General features: G+C 41.1%; 1 protein-coding gene across 2 annotated transcripts; it reads left to right on the top strand.

The window, feature by feature from the left end:
• The first annotated feature begins 372 nt into the window (after nucleotides 1-372).
• Nucleotides 373-12,109, top strand: LOC119913222 (BCLAF1 and THRAP3 family member 3-like). 2 transcript variants are annotated; one of them, XM_038732596.1, is made up of 11 exons: nucleotides 373-582; nucleotides 1,930-1,967; nucleotides 2,123-2,791; nucleotides 3,204-4,031; nucleotides 7,730-7,899; nucleotides 8,601-8,721; nucleotides 9,114-9,186; nucleotides 9,329-9,450; nucleotides 9,653-9,758; nucleotides 9,854-9,971; nucleotides 11,379-12,109. In XM_038732596.1, exons 2-11 carry the CDS (start codon nucleotides 1,939-1,941, stop codon nucleotides 11,390-11,392), a joined length of 2,250 nt encoding a protein of 749 aa, XP_038588524.1. In that variant the 5' UTR covers nucleotides 373-582; nucleotides 1,930-1,938; the 3' UTR covers nucleotides 11,393-12,109. The 2 variants fall into 2 exon arrangements, with proteins under 2 accessions (XP_038588524.1, XP_038588530.1); XM_038732602.1 differs by lacking the exon at nucleotides 1,930-1,967.
• The last annotated feature ends 630 nt before the right edge of the window (nucleotides 12,110-12,739 follow it).

Genomic DNA, 12,739 nt, shown 5'->3' with positions numbered 1-12,739 from the left:
GTGATTTCTCTGAAATCCTATTGGTCATGTACTGATGTTTGTTTGTTATTAAAGATCACTCATCTTGTTGTTGTTTACCATAATGCTAATGAAGACAGGAAGTAAACAGCAACACCACTACTGGACAAAAGCGGAAGTTCGTCACTACGCTTGTGGAGAGAGCCTGACTTTTTCAGGTTGATTTGGATATTGTAAATTTGTATATTGAAGCTGAAGCCTTCTCTTATATCCATGAATACATTATTATTTGATTAATATTGACATTATATACATATATTATTTATTTATCTAACAGCTTTATGTTTTTTTTAAATTGTGGATTTGAACGACCAATAGTTTTATTCTGAAAAGACCGTGACGGAAGTACCGAGCACGTTCTGTTGCTGGCGATTTTCGTCAACACAGCCATTTTCTTTCAGACTGTAATGGAAAACACAATTAATTTAGCTAGCTTTGGGTTACATCTGGTAATAAATAGGCTTTAATGTAAAATCACAAACCGGTATATGGTTGTCTTTTGTGTCGTTATCCTCGTTTTAGCTAACGTTAGCCGCGGAAGCCTGACGCGTGTCGTGGACGAAGGTAAGAAAACTGCGTAACGTTAGCTGCTAATTAGCTTTAGCTAGCTATTCATGCGTTACCTGACTTTAGTGGACCGCTCTGTTTATATTTGTTTGGTTTAAAAGCTAATACCCACTAAGAGCTGTCTCGTGATGTCCTAATATTCAACATCACCCCCCCCCCCCCCCCTAAACCCAGTAACGTTAGAGCTTATAGATGTAGCTAAAGTTAGCTCGTGCTGTCGCCAAAGGCATCTGCAGATGAAGTAGCGTTAAGGAAAAAGAGCTGCAATGTGAACTTGCGTACAAAATTTAAATGTGTAAAGAGGTTGATTCATAAATTATGGTTGGCTATATTATTAACGTGCCCTGGTGCAGTCAGAGCTAGCAATCAGGAGAAACTCGTCCATTCTGCCAGTAAGTTAATAATTATTTTGCCAATGACTTAACGTTAAATCAGCATCTGCAATATGTGTCTTAAATGGAAACGGAGTAAAACTGGGAATGTAAGTCAGATGTTTCATTGACGCCGAATCAGACTGACTACTTCTCATGTACTTTGTTAGCATTTTATTAAGGCCTCCTACTGTAGCTGTAGGAAATCTACAACAGCCCTGCAGCATATGCAACTTTCATGAAGGTTTTAAAGTTCAGTTTTTAGAGAGGTGTTGACTAAACTTTATGGTAGAGCTCAGCAATTTGGTTGAAATTCTTACCATAGTATTTATAAGGATATCTTCTAACTGTATCTAAGAGAAGATGGACTTTGTTGATCCCAATCTGGCGAAGTTCACCTGTTACAGCAGCTCCAGATACAACACAACAGATTACAAAATTCACATTAGATATAAATGGAAGAGAAAGATTTCAAATGTTAAAGAAATAGAAAGATACGATTTAGAGTTATGTGAACACTGCATACACGTTTTTATACAGATGTGATTGATTATGGAGATATTATGTAATGAAATGTATGCAAACCAATTAACCCTAACCCAATTATCTGGTTTCCATTTTCTAAATTAAATTCCTAGTTGTTTTAGCTTTGTTTTGTTTAAGCTTGCACAGAAATGCAATTTAAACAACTTTCATTTCAACAACTAAAAATATATGATTCTGTATTCCTGCTTTATTTCCATTCATTTCAAGGAGAGTAAAGACAAAATTATAAATGCAACTGGAGGTGACCCATGGGAGAGTCTTTTTAGAAACAGGACAGCCTAGTTAATATTCATATTCAGTAAAATGACAGTTCTCCTTGATAACTTAATTAGATGAAGTAGTTTAGTGAAAACTGCCTATTCTGTGATGCGTGTTGGTTTTTCCTGCCACCTTAATCTTGAAACAAAAACCTCTCCTTTCCTTAAAGGTTGACAAAATGTCACGGTCCCGATCACCAAATTACAGGTATACATTGCCATTATTTTATGTGTCCCACAAAATCTGTGCAACTTAAAACTCACAAATGATGATCTGTAGTCATCTCCTTTGATTTTTGTTTTAAATTACAATGTGAATGCTTTTTTATTAATTCCTGTATTTTTCAAAATGTCACTTTTCAGGAGGTTCCCTTGGGAGGAACCCGATTTCGATCCTTACAAAGTCCTTGCAGAACTCGACGGGAATCAAATGGAAAGGAGTCACAGCCCCAGAGAAGATCCTCAAGAACACTGGGACTACTTAAGGGAAGACATGTACCCAGAAGACCAGAGAAGATCCCCTCCTTATCAAGATGACCCTCAATTTGGGCATCACCGCCATCCAAACCAGGAGGAGTTTTACCGCAGGGGGCCATCACCCCGTCATGAAGGGATGGGATATGATGACCGTAGGCTTTCCCCACTGCGTGATGGAGTAGGAGATGGAGATAGGCGCAGAGAAGGGTTTAGACAACACTTCCAGAGTTTTGAAATTAGGGGGAGGTCGCCCCAATCGCCTCCAAGGTTGACGAGGGAAAGATTGCCGGCGACGCCAAGGTCTCACTCAGACCAACAACAGAGAGAGCCGGGGATGGGCTGGAGGAGAGAGGAGCAGGGCAGAGGTCGAGGGAGATTCAGAGATCTCGGTCCCGTTGCGAGGTCGGATGACCAAAGAGGGGGAGCAGGTAGGGAAAGGGGGAAGAGGAACATACAGAGTCCCAGTAGAGACAGACGAAGGGAGGATTCATATCAAGAGAGGAACCCCCCCTTCAAAAGGCAAAGAAGAGAAATGGATGACAGCAATCACCTTGGGTAAATTTAAAGCAAAACGCTTTGCAGCACTGTCGCAGGGAAAAAAGGAAACGAGGAATGCAGAGGATTCTCATCTTTCTCTTTTCCCATAGAGGCAAATTCCTCACTGTCATCATGCCTTCTTTTCCATAAAACAAAACACTAATCAAACAAATATTGCATGGCTTAAAGTTTTCTTGCTTTGCAACCTTTTTCTGATACGTAACAATAGCTACATGCCTTATATTAAACATACTGTAGTTGTTAATACAAATGACAGTTAAAAGGTAGTTTTTAAAAATTCATGTTGTTAATAATAATTAAATCAGATGTTTGATTTATAATGTGAGAGGCATCCAAAGCGAATTTCAAGTGTAGATTTAAAACCACGAATAAATGTTGAACCATGTCACTTCCTCTTATGCTGTCACAGGTACAGGAATGAGAAGGACGTTTGGGAACAGCGTTACTCAATGGACACACCCAGAGATGGGTTTGGAGGAGACACTCAGGGGAGCCTCCCCCGTGGAGACATTCGGCACTTGGGACCACTCGTCATTGAACATGATCATGGCATCACACATGGCAGAGAACCATCTCCGCGGTTGCCAAATTGTTCCAACCGCGGAGATCTTGACCCCGACTTTGATCGACAGAAGAATCCTCGTCCAGTGCGCCCTTCTCAGGAGCGTTTCAGGATGTCAGAAAGCAGGTTGGATGATCTTGAGGATGCAAGAGAACGCCATTTTCAAGATAATTGGAGAGACCCCAACTATCGTGAAAATAGGAGGAGCCTTACACCACAAGATAGACCAAACCCTGTTAGATATGGTAATCGAGATGGTCCCGTGAACCACAGGGGAGGGGGGGGTGCTCGGCCAGCGAGAGGGCGGGTCAATCGCGGCCAGGTTGCAAGGACTGGACCACCTAGGAATCAGTTGCGCTTACAGCAGTCCTCCCAGGGATATCAAGATCTTCCTCGTGAAGAGCAAAGGCCGGGGTACCGACCCTTCAGGCAAGATTGTTATGAGGATCCGATTGAAGGGGAGCGTGACTGGGTAGAAAAACCGAGATTACAACAGTGGAAACATGACAGGCCTGGAAGTCTGGACCGGCACCTACCTCAGGTTGACTTGGACCCTAAAATGCCCCGTCAGAGGCTGCACGGATGGAACAGTCAGAAAACCAAGAACATGACCGTTGTAACAGAGGAAACGCTAACCATCAAAGTGGATATGAGCCGCCCCGTAAACCAGAACAGGTAGAGTATTTTTTAAATCAAATTATTAAGGGTGAGCGGTGAAAGTTCACACTTCTGTTTCTCAGCACATGGAAAACAGCGTATGGAAGACGAAAGAAATAGCCACACGGACACCGGAGGCTTGTTCAAATCGACACAACTAAAAATCGCCTGAAATATTTTTGTAAAACTGGATTTTGTTGCAGTTTGCACCTTTGCATAAAATGTGTTCCCACGTGGGTACAAGCAACAACAAGATTATATTTGCTGTTACATCATACGATCAAGATGCCATGCAGAAGTTTTTCCAAGAAGCATTACATTTTCATCTGAAAATGTAAAAGGACAAGAAGAATAGACTCATGCTACTTTACTGTGGAAGCCCAGGAAAAACTCCCACCTACTGAAGAAACTAAACCCCAGTTGAAACATGCATTACTGAAGAGCCGTGGGAGTGCCTTTTGGCTGGAAACGATGTTATAAACAAGCTGGTGTCACTTGCAGATCATTACTTTTTAAAAGTTATAATTTCATCAGTTGCATCTCATTCAATGCAAATAAGAGAAGACACCAGCTGGAAACGTGTCTAAAAGAAGGAACTGCATCACAATGTCTTTGTGCTTTTGCACCTATGAAGTGAAAAGATCTGGGATTCAGTCACAGAGCAAGATACAGAAGAACATCTCCCAAGAGCAGATGAGTAGCTGAAGCCATCGTCGGGAAGCACGATAATGAGAATGTTGTCCGTAAACTGAGAGGCAGAGGGAACAGGCGACACGAGATGTGGTTCTTGCAGGATTCAATCAAACTTGAGCAGATATCCACCCCAAGGCATTGGACGTAACCTCACATTTACCACTAGAAATCCAGTTTGTGTTTAACAAGCATCACAGAAGAAGCAAGACTTTAAAATCACACTGAGTGAAGAGGGGTGGACTGCAGAAATAACCCACAGTTAATGTGGATTTCTTGGAAGTCAGAAACATCATAAGGAGCGTATTGAATATACCTTAACCAGGCACTGATAAATAGTGTCTTTGTGTGTCATAGACCTTGACTGAAAAACTATGGACATGATTCTACAAAAACTCTCCATATATCGGACAATCTGTATTGCTCATTTTGTGGTTAACCACCTTCTGATTGATGGCACACATGGTGCGTCGGGTTGAGCTGGTTTCCATCATCAGTATTTGATCTGACTCGTTTCAGGAAACTTCAGTTACGGTTTGTGGAGCTGGATCGGGAAAGATTTATCCAACACTGCTGAAACAGAGGAAGGAAATGTCTGATCACTGCCTGTCAAACAGTCCTGGCAGAGACAGACAGTGCTCTGTGGAAACAAAGATTTAAAGGTGGAGTAAGCCATTCTAATCCAATGCACGTATTTTTGTCAAAAGTCAGCAAATATCTCCTCACTAGCTGCCCGTTCAGTGTGTGCACTGAGAAAAATTCCTGTTTGCCCTGGCTCTGTAAAGGAAATCAAAGTGACTCAGATTTAGTCACACAACACTATTCCAGCCATGATTTCAGTGTTGGGTAACGCTGAATGACTTGCCCATGGACATTCAGCTTACTTTCTAGCTCACTTTAGCTACAGCAGCAGGAGAGTTGTGAGTATCGCTGTCTGGAGCTGCTGTGTTGTCTCTGAACCCGTCTCGCCCTCTCTTCATGTTAGCTTTGCAGGAGCAACTGTGGCGACAGTTTGCTAACCCACAACTTAGCTAGCGTTAGTTACATGACTTGCTGTGTCGACATTCGCTCTTTATCGTGGTATTTGTCATGGATTTGGATTTCTCTAGAATTGCATACCCCACCTTTAATGTTGTCCAAGATCACTCGATTTATCTTCAGAACACCAGAGAGTGGGATCATCAGTCATTGAAGGAAAGAAATCACAAGAAAATATCGGTCAGAGTGGTTTGTGGTGAAGGAGATAATCTCTGGAGTATTTTTACGGCATAAATCAAGATGTTTGACAGGAAGATGAGCATCTTTAAACTTGACAGGACCTGTTATCAAATCTCATTTTTGGAGAATAAAAGAAACTGCATATGTTGTTCATGTTGTATGCAGTAAGTGTGAAGAAGTGGATACAAACACACCAGCCATGGCCAAAACATTTTGTGGTGCAATTTCCCACCCTGAGGATGATCTGGGAGTTTTTTTGTACACTTATGATGGAAAGAGGATACAAAGCTGTCAACTATCTGATTCATGAAAGGTATCCAAGTTCAGACAAACATGAACAACTATGGATTCTTGTTTTTGTTGAACTTGATACAGGGACTTCTAGATGGTGAAAAATCAGCCACAACCATATTGACTTCAGATTTACAACATACTAAATTCATACACACTATTTAACGAAGTAATTGAAGCCAAGGACATAAATTTACAACGGAGAAATTGAAGCTGCTAACGTTATCGTCAATTGATGATACATGAAGAAATTGCACCCTCATCTGTGCTGTTAAGAGGAGAAATCAAAGCAGTGAGGATAAATATCAGCACTTGTTAAAAGAAATCAAAGCTCCAAATATAAATATCAGGAGAAATTGAAGAAAAACATCCTCAAAGCTGAGTAATTGGAGCAAGATGATGTTATGCTGATGTTGAGGGGAAAATGAAGCTGTGAAGATGCATATCAGTGTTGATGAAGGAGAAACTTCGGCAGCATCTGTGCTGTAAGAAGCAGAAATCAAAGCCATGAACATAAACGTAATGCTGAAAAATGGAGGAATCATCAGAGCTGTTTACATAAGAAGATGCCGTCAGGCTGATAAAAGGACAAACCGGGAACATGAACATCATTGCTGTTGAAAGGAAAAATCAAAGCTGCCAACGTTCACATTATCAAACGGGAAAAATAAATATAAGTCGTGAAGATAATTATTCTCACTGATATACGCTGTTAAAGGAGAAGTTACCGTCACGGAAAGAAAAGAAATCAAAACACCAAAAGCTGAAGATGGATCAGTGAAGTCCTGGATAAACTAAGGGCAAGTTTGAACAAAGAGCCGGCGCCTGAAAAAAGCAGACAAGCTGACCTATGAAAATGTCTTTAACTGAGGAGTCATACAACATGACTGAAGTTTGTGAGTGGCTAAACTATCTGGTCAACTGGGAGCTAATGGTGTCAAAGTGAAGATAAAACGGATCAAATAAGAAAAGAAGTGTGAACTTTCATCCAACCTTTAACTCACCCGTCTGTTAAAATGAGGGGTATCTTGGTCTCCTCTGGCTGCCACTTTAGGCCTTTTTTAAAATATCCATAAAAATATTGTGCATTCTGACACTTAAGAAATCCGTGGGAGGTTGCCTCATTTTTTAGCCAACATGGAAGACGTAGTTATTGTAAACATTAAGAGTTGTGGAACTCAAGAAAGGTAAGTTTGTCGGGTAAGGTAAATATGTTTTTACTCGTGATTGGGACAGAAAGTTCTTTTTAAAACAAATTAGGCTAAAATACAAATGAATGCTTCCAAGTACATTCATATTCTGGCTTTCAGGAATTTCAGCTGTCACAGTAATTAAAAGTGTTTAATGGAGTAAATCAGCTATTGTTATTGCAAATGTAAATTGTCAGCCCACCCTGATGTTATGATCACGATACGAAGTGAGTTATGTAGCCTTCTTGTAACGGTGCCACATCATCAACAACTAGAACCAGTTTTTACCTCTTGGCTGGTTTCATTCTTGTTTTTCTCCTCCCGCAGCCCGCTGTGCTACTCCTCAGACCGGCAGCTCTCATTAGACCTTGTCAACGTGGGTCGCCAGCGTTTGGACTTCCTGCCCATGCTGGAGCACTCGGGGACGTACCGGGAGACCGCCATGCACACTGGGACTTTTGCCCAGGAAATCATCACACTGGTGCACCAGGTCAAAGGTCAGCACAATATCCCTACATGCACATCTTTTTGTTGGGTCTTTGGTTTTAGACTGAATCCTGATTTGTGATACTTTGTATTATTGGTTTATTTGGCACTAAATTATCTAAAACAGTCAAGTTAAGCTGTCAAACAAAATTAAGTCAAAATTTCAAGCACAAACCACAATTTAAGATAGATGTTCATCCCTGAAGGAAAATTAGTGTTACAGTTTGCATCGGTTTACATAGATAAAATAAACACACAGTTAGAAAACATGTAGTTACACAAAACGCACACGAGGTTTGTGACAAACATGCATGAACTAGGTTAAGAGATAAAAAAATAAAATATGATTAACAAATGTACAATATATATTCATTCCACTATTCTATTATATATCAATAAGAGTTAACGTCTGTAAATTTGTGCAAATGAATCCCCATTTGGATTCGATACCTCTCAAAAAAAATTGTTGTCACGGGGTTAGATATGGTAAAGGCTAAATGCCTTTCCACTGCTTGACAGCAGGTGTGTGCAGTTTACTCACTTCTGTGGAGAGAAACTCCATGACTGGATAATAGCAACCGCACAAACCATACGCTGAAACGTTCTTGTGTAGCCTTTATTGTAGGGCAACGTGACATTGTGTGATTGTCCACCATTAAACCACACATGAAAAATTCCAAGTTTTTGAAGTGTGTCTTGTCTACGTTTACAGAGCAGTATTTCAGAGATGGTGGCCTCACCCTGAACGAGCGTTTCTCAGCCCCCCAAAAAGGCGGCAGCTCTGAAGACGAGACGGAGGAGCTGACGCTGGATGAGAGGTTCAGTTCAAACCGGTATGTCTCATGTTGATACAAAGGCATAGTAGTGTTAGTAGTTTATGGTGATCAAAGTGAGTGCAATAGTAGTGCATGATGTATTTAAATGTTTAAGGAGAGTTGAGCAAACTGGAGATCCTTAGGGAAATTTCTCCTGGTTGTTCCTAATCTCCCCCACTCTGGTTAAGTCCTTTTTCATCAGTGTCTATGAGTAATGCTAGATTGTAATATGTATTACCTGCTGTATTCATGTTATTTTGTTTCATCATACTGCGTTTTTTTAAAATACTTTTTTTGCATTTTGTAAAGATGGTGATTATTGTTTTTCCAAAGCAGTAGTGTGAAGCTGTGAGAACAAAAATATGAATTTGGCTAAATAAACAGGCTTCTTTCATCTTTCTCCTCTGCAGAGGCTTTAGCTTAAACATGAGCTCGCTGCTTGACGACGAGGAGCCTCTGTTCTCCAGACTGGGACCCTTGCAGGTGAACGGCTCTTTCTCTAATACCATCTTAACATCCTGTAGTAAGGACAGTTTGATAGCAGTTGTCACGATGGAGTGCAGATACATCTCCATGTGATTAGAATTTAAATAATTTTTGATTAATCTTGTTGATGTGATGGCAGCCGGTGCGAGGCCCGGGGGACCTGAGGCATGACCTGGAGAGGAGGAGACAGGAGAGGCTGGAGGGGGTTAAAGTCACAATATCGGGGAACAGTATGTCACAGCGCCCCCTGGGCACAGCCAGGTGAGATTAAACTCCTTTTTCTGCTTCTTTCTGTTCATTTATCAGAGCAGATACTGACTTTATAGACATCTTGTGTACTGTGGGGTGAAATAGCACTCAGTGGACAGACTACGAGACTTGAACGTGTTGTTATGAAGTAAAGAACACGGGTTATTCTCTTAGCATTTACTATCTCAAATTTTCTACTCATCGTTTCTGTCAGTGAGCTGGACGTAGAATACTTTGACAAGGACGAACTGGCTCAGATGGAGGACGACGAATTATCCTTCTGGACAGAGGAGCAAAGCAGGAGGCGAGAAGGCAACATGGTGAGAGAGAAGAGTTTGACCTGTGACCTTTCATGTGATGCATGTGATGGAGACTACATGTAGAGGTCAAAGTGAATCTTTCCGTCCTCCTTTAGGGACCAAGGCGAGGAGGAGCTTCCTTCAGACAAAACTCCGGCGCCCAACGCAGGAACAATCGTTTTGGCAACCGGCTTGGACCAATGAGGCGACAGCACAACCACAACAACCCCGCAGGTAACTGAACGCTCCTGAATTTCCCTGCGGCTTTACAGAGCTTTATAGTGCATTTCAGCTCATTGTTTCTCTGTACAGCCGCAACCTAATTATTCAGGTTCACTCTCAGCGCGCTCATTGCGGCGTTTTCAGAGGAAAAGCTGTAAAAACTCACCGCAAATCAGAATTGTCAAGTCCGGCCTATAGTCGAATCATATGTGCATCTGTGGTAGCGGTTGCGGGGAAGAGGGGTGTTACACGGTAGCTCTGCTTTAATCTTGAGAAGCTGCAGAGCTGCAGTCTCCGTTTATTAGGCACTGTAACTTAGACTGTACATTTCCAGCTAACGTCAGACTTATTGTTGAACCTTTTCTCTCTGCTCGCCTGCCATTCACTGGTCTCTGCCACATGGATCTAATCCAAGTACTGTTTAAAAACGATAATATTCTTTTTGTGGTTCATCAAGGGTGATAAATGATCAGAAAGTCCTGCAAGGTGCGGACAACTCGGCACAACACCGGCGAATAGCCTAAACACACACACATTACGCCCACTCATGCGCACTGATGTCTCCTTTCGATTTATTCACGCACTTTAAAAACATTTATTAAAAGCTTTTTTCTTTTTACATGTTTATTTACAGCGTTATACATTGAAATGTATCATGATAGGCTGTAAATGAACTTATTGGGAGTTAATTGGGAGTCAGGCTCCACGAATCAAAGCATCGAATCTTCGACTATTCGGGGTCAGCCCTACTAATTGATTTGAAGTGTCACCACTTTAAATGCATCTGTGAAACTGTAGATTGTAGAAAATGTAGAGCAAGAGTGTGAGGACTAGAATGGGGTCAACTATTAACACAGACATATACGTAGGTACTGTTAATTTCTCAGGAATTGACGTGTTTGCCCAATAATATATAGAATAACATTGATAAACGATACTTTAAGTTATCGCCCAGTCCTAGCCATACCCAGTCTGTTTATAACTTAAATCTACTACTAATCTGTCAGAAATCTTCCCCTACCTGTCCCTGCCATGTTTGCAGCCACGGCCCAACCTATTAATCGTCTGGAGGCTCATTCCGGCCCCTGCATGCAGCTTCTGTCTCAAACTCAGCGTGACACATTTAGTCAGATTTATTCCGTGTTTAACTCGTTGTGTAACGTCCCTGCAGGGCTGCTGCTGTTTCCCCTGGCAGCTTCATGTTGGTGGAATATTCCCTTTTGACTTTTGACCCGCTGAAACTTTGATTAGCTGATTAGCTGATTAGCTTCTAATCATACCTGAGCTGGTGCAGCTCCATCACCACCTCTTTTCACACCAGTCAAATCCTCTTTTATTGATTGCACGCTGACCCACCTGTTGGCAGTGACCCAGATGTCTCTGACCTCCGCTCTTTATCTCTGTCTTTACCAATTATAGGTCCTAACTGGTGATCGGACTAAAAGGTATTCCATTTGGATGCTGCTGATTTGTTGAAGACTTATAATACTGCCTGTAAAAAAAAAAAAATTTTTAAAGGAAATATTTTGTCCTTGTCTGGGGTCGAATTGTGCCCGTGTTGATTTTGATCAGCAGCACAATGTTGGCGTTGTATGAAACTGTGAAGAAGTCTCTGCTCTGTTGGTGTTTGCCAGCGGGTGCAGCAGACTGAGTGATGAATTTGACTACAATGAAGGTGAAACGTTAATACCAGCAGGTGGTTCACACTCTAACGTCTGTTCACACCTGTTCTGTCCTTCTATCTTTGTTTGTGTGTGTATTTCTGTGTAATGAATATAATTTCACGTTTCACACTTTCTTTCATGTACGTGTGTGTGTGTGGTCTTGATTTAAACAATATCTTGGAAGATTTTTTAATCCAACAGTCGGCGTTTATTGGGATAATGTTGGTTTGAACGTCTCCAGCGGAGATCTTCGACGATCTCACTGAAAGTTGTTAAAGTTCACTACACTTTTTTTATGGGACTATAAATGACCACACTTGAACGTTCTGTATTTAAAAAAACATAGACGTTAATTTTAACCTGATTCCTGTTGTTTTCTTCCGTCACACTTTTATCAAATCTATATAGTTCATTAACATTACACCAGCCTTCTTACTGTTAACACATGACAGTGTTTCTGAACAAATAAAAGATTTGTCTTTTTCATTTTGTCATTTGTGTGTCATTGATCGTCAACCTCTTTGCTTACTGGGAGTGAATCTGGTTTGTCAGTGACATGAATCCATGAAGCTTACTGACCTGGGTCTAAAATCCTATCTTATGTCAGTTTAGGAGGATTAAAGAAACATGTTTCTGTCTGAAGAAAAGTCCTATCTTATTAGCGTAGGCCTAACTTGGCAATTACAGTGAAGATGGGGAAGAACAGGAACACCAAAACACAGAAATAAAAGACTACTTGGCATCGACTGCCAAGACAATTCATTTTGAATTTGCTTGACATGCTGCGTAAGTTCAAATCTTTAACCTGGACCGATAATTTGGGGGAAAAAATGCCGTCTTGTCCATTACAGCAAGCAAGCGAGCTGGTGACTAATAAGTGAGACAGCCTTTGTCAAGGAAACAATCAGTCTTGTGTACGTTTTTTAAACGGATATTATTTCCCCCTTGTTCTTTCCAGACTGTGATGTGTCAAAATATGTCAAATGAAAAAGTACCATTGTGCCAAGAAAACACCTAATTCTTATTCACAAACACTTGATTGTACAACAGAGACGTTTTATCGCTGTAGACGCAAATATTCTGATGGTTCAGTTTAAATTTAACACATTTTTGCCT

The sequence above is a fragment of the Micropterus salmoides genome, unplaced genomic scaffold (genome assembly GCF_014851395.1).
Source record: "Micropterus salmoides isolate LMB-PRFRI ecotype aquatic unplaced genomic scaffold, ASM1485139v1 Ms_hic_scaffold_1, whole genome shotgun sequence".
Taxonomy (NCBI): domain Eukaryota; kingdom Metazoa; phylum Chordata; class Actinopteri; order Centrarchiformes; family Centrarchidae; genus Micropterus; species Micropterus salmoides.
The sequence above is the reverse complement of the archived record's forward strand: the minus strand, read 5'-3'. Positions and strand labels throughout refer to the sequence as shown.

What these genes read in the sequence shown, in the direction of transcription:
- LOC119913222 (XM_038732596.1), top strand. Translation starts at nt 1,939, where the DNA reads ATGTCACGGTCCCGATCACCAAATTACAG. An exon ending in GATGACAGCAATCACCTTGG is followed by an intron (nt 2,792 to 3,203) that starts GTAAATTTAAAG and finishes ATGCTGTCACAG; the next exon opens with GTACAGGAATGAGAAGGACG. An exon ending in CCAGACTGGGACCCTTGCAG is followed by an intron (nt 9,187 to 9,328) that starts GTGAACGGCTCT and finishes ATGTGATGGCAG; the next exon opens with CCGGTGCGAGGCCCGGGGGA.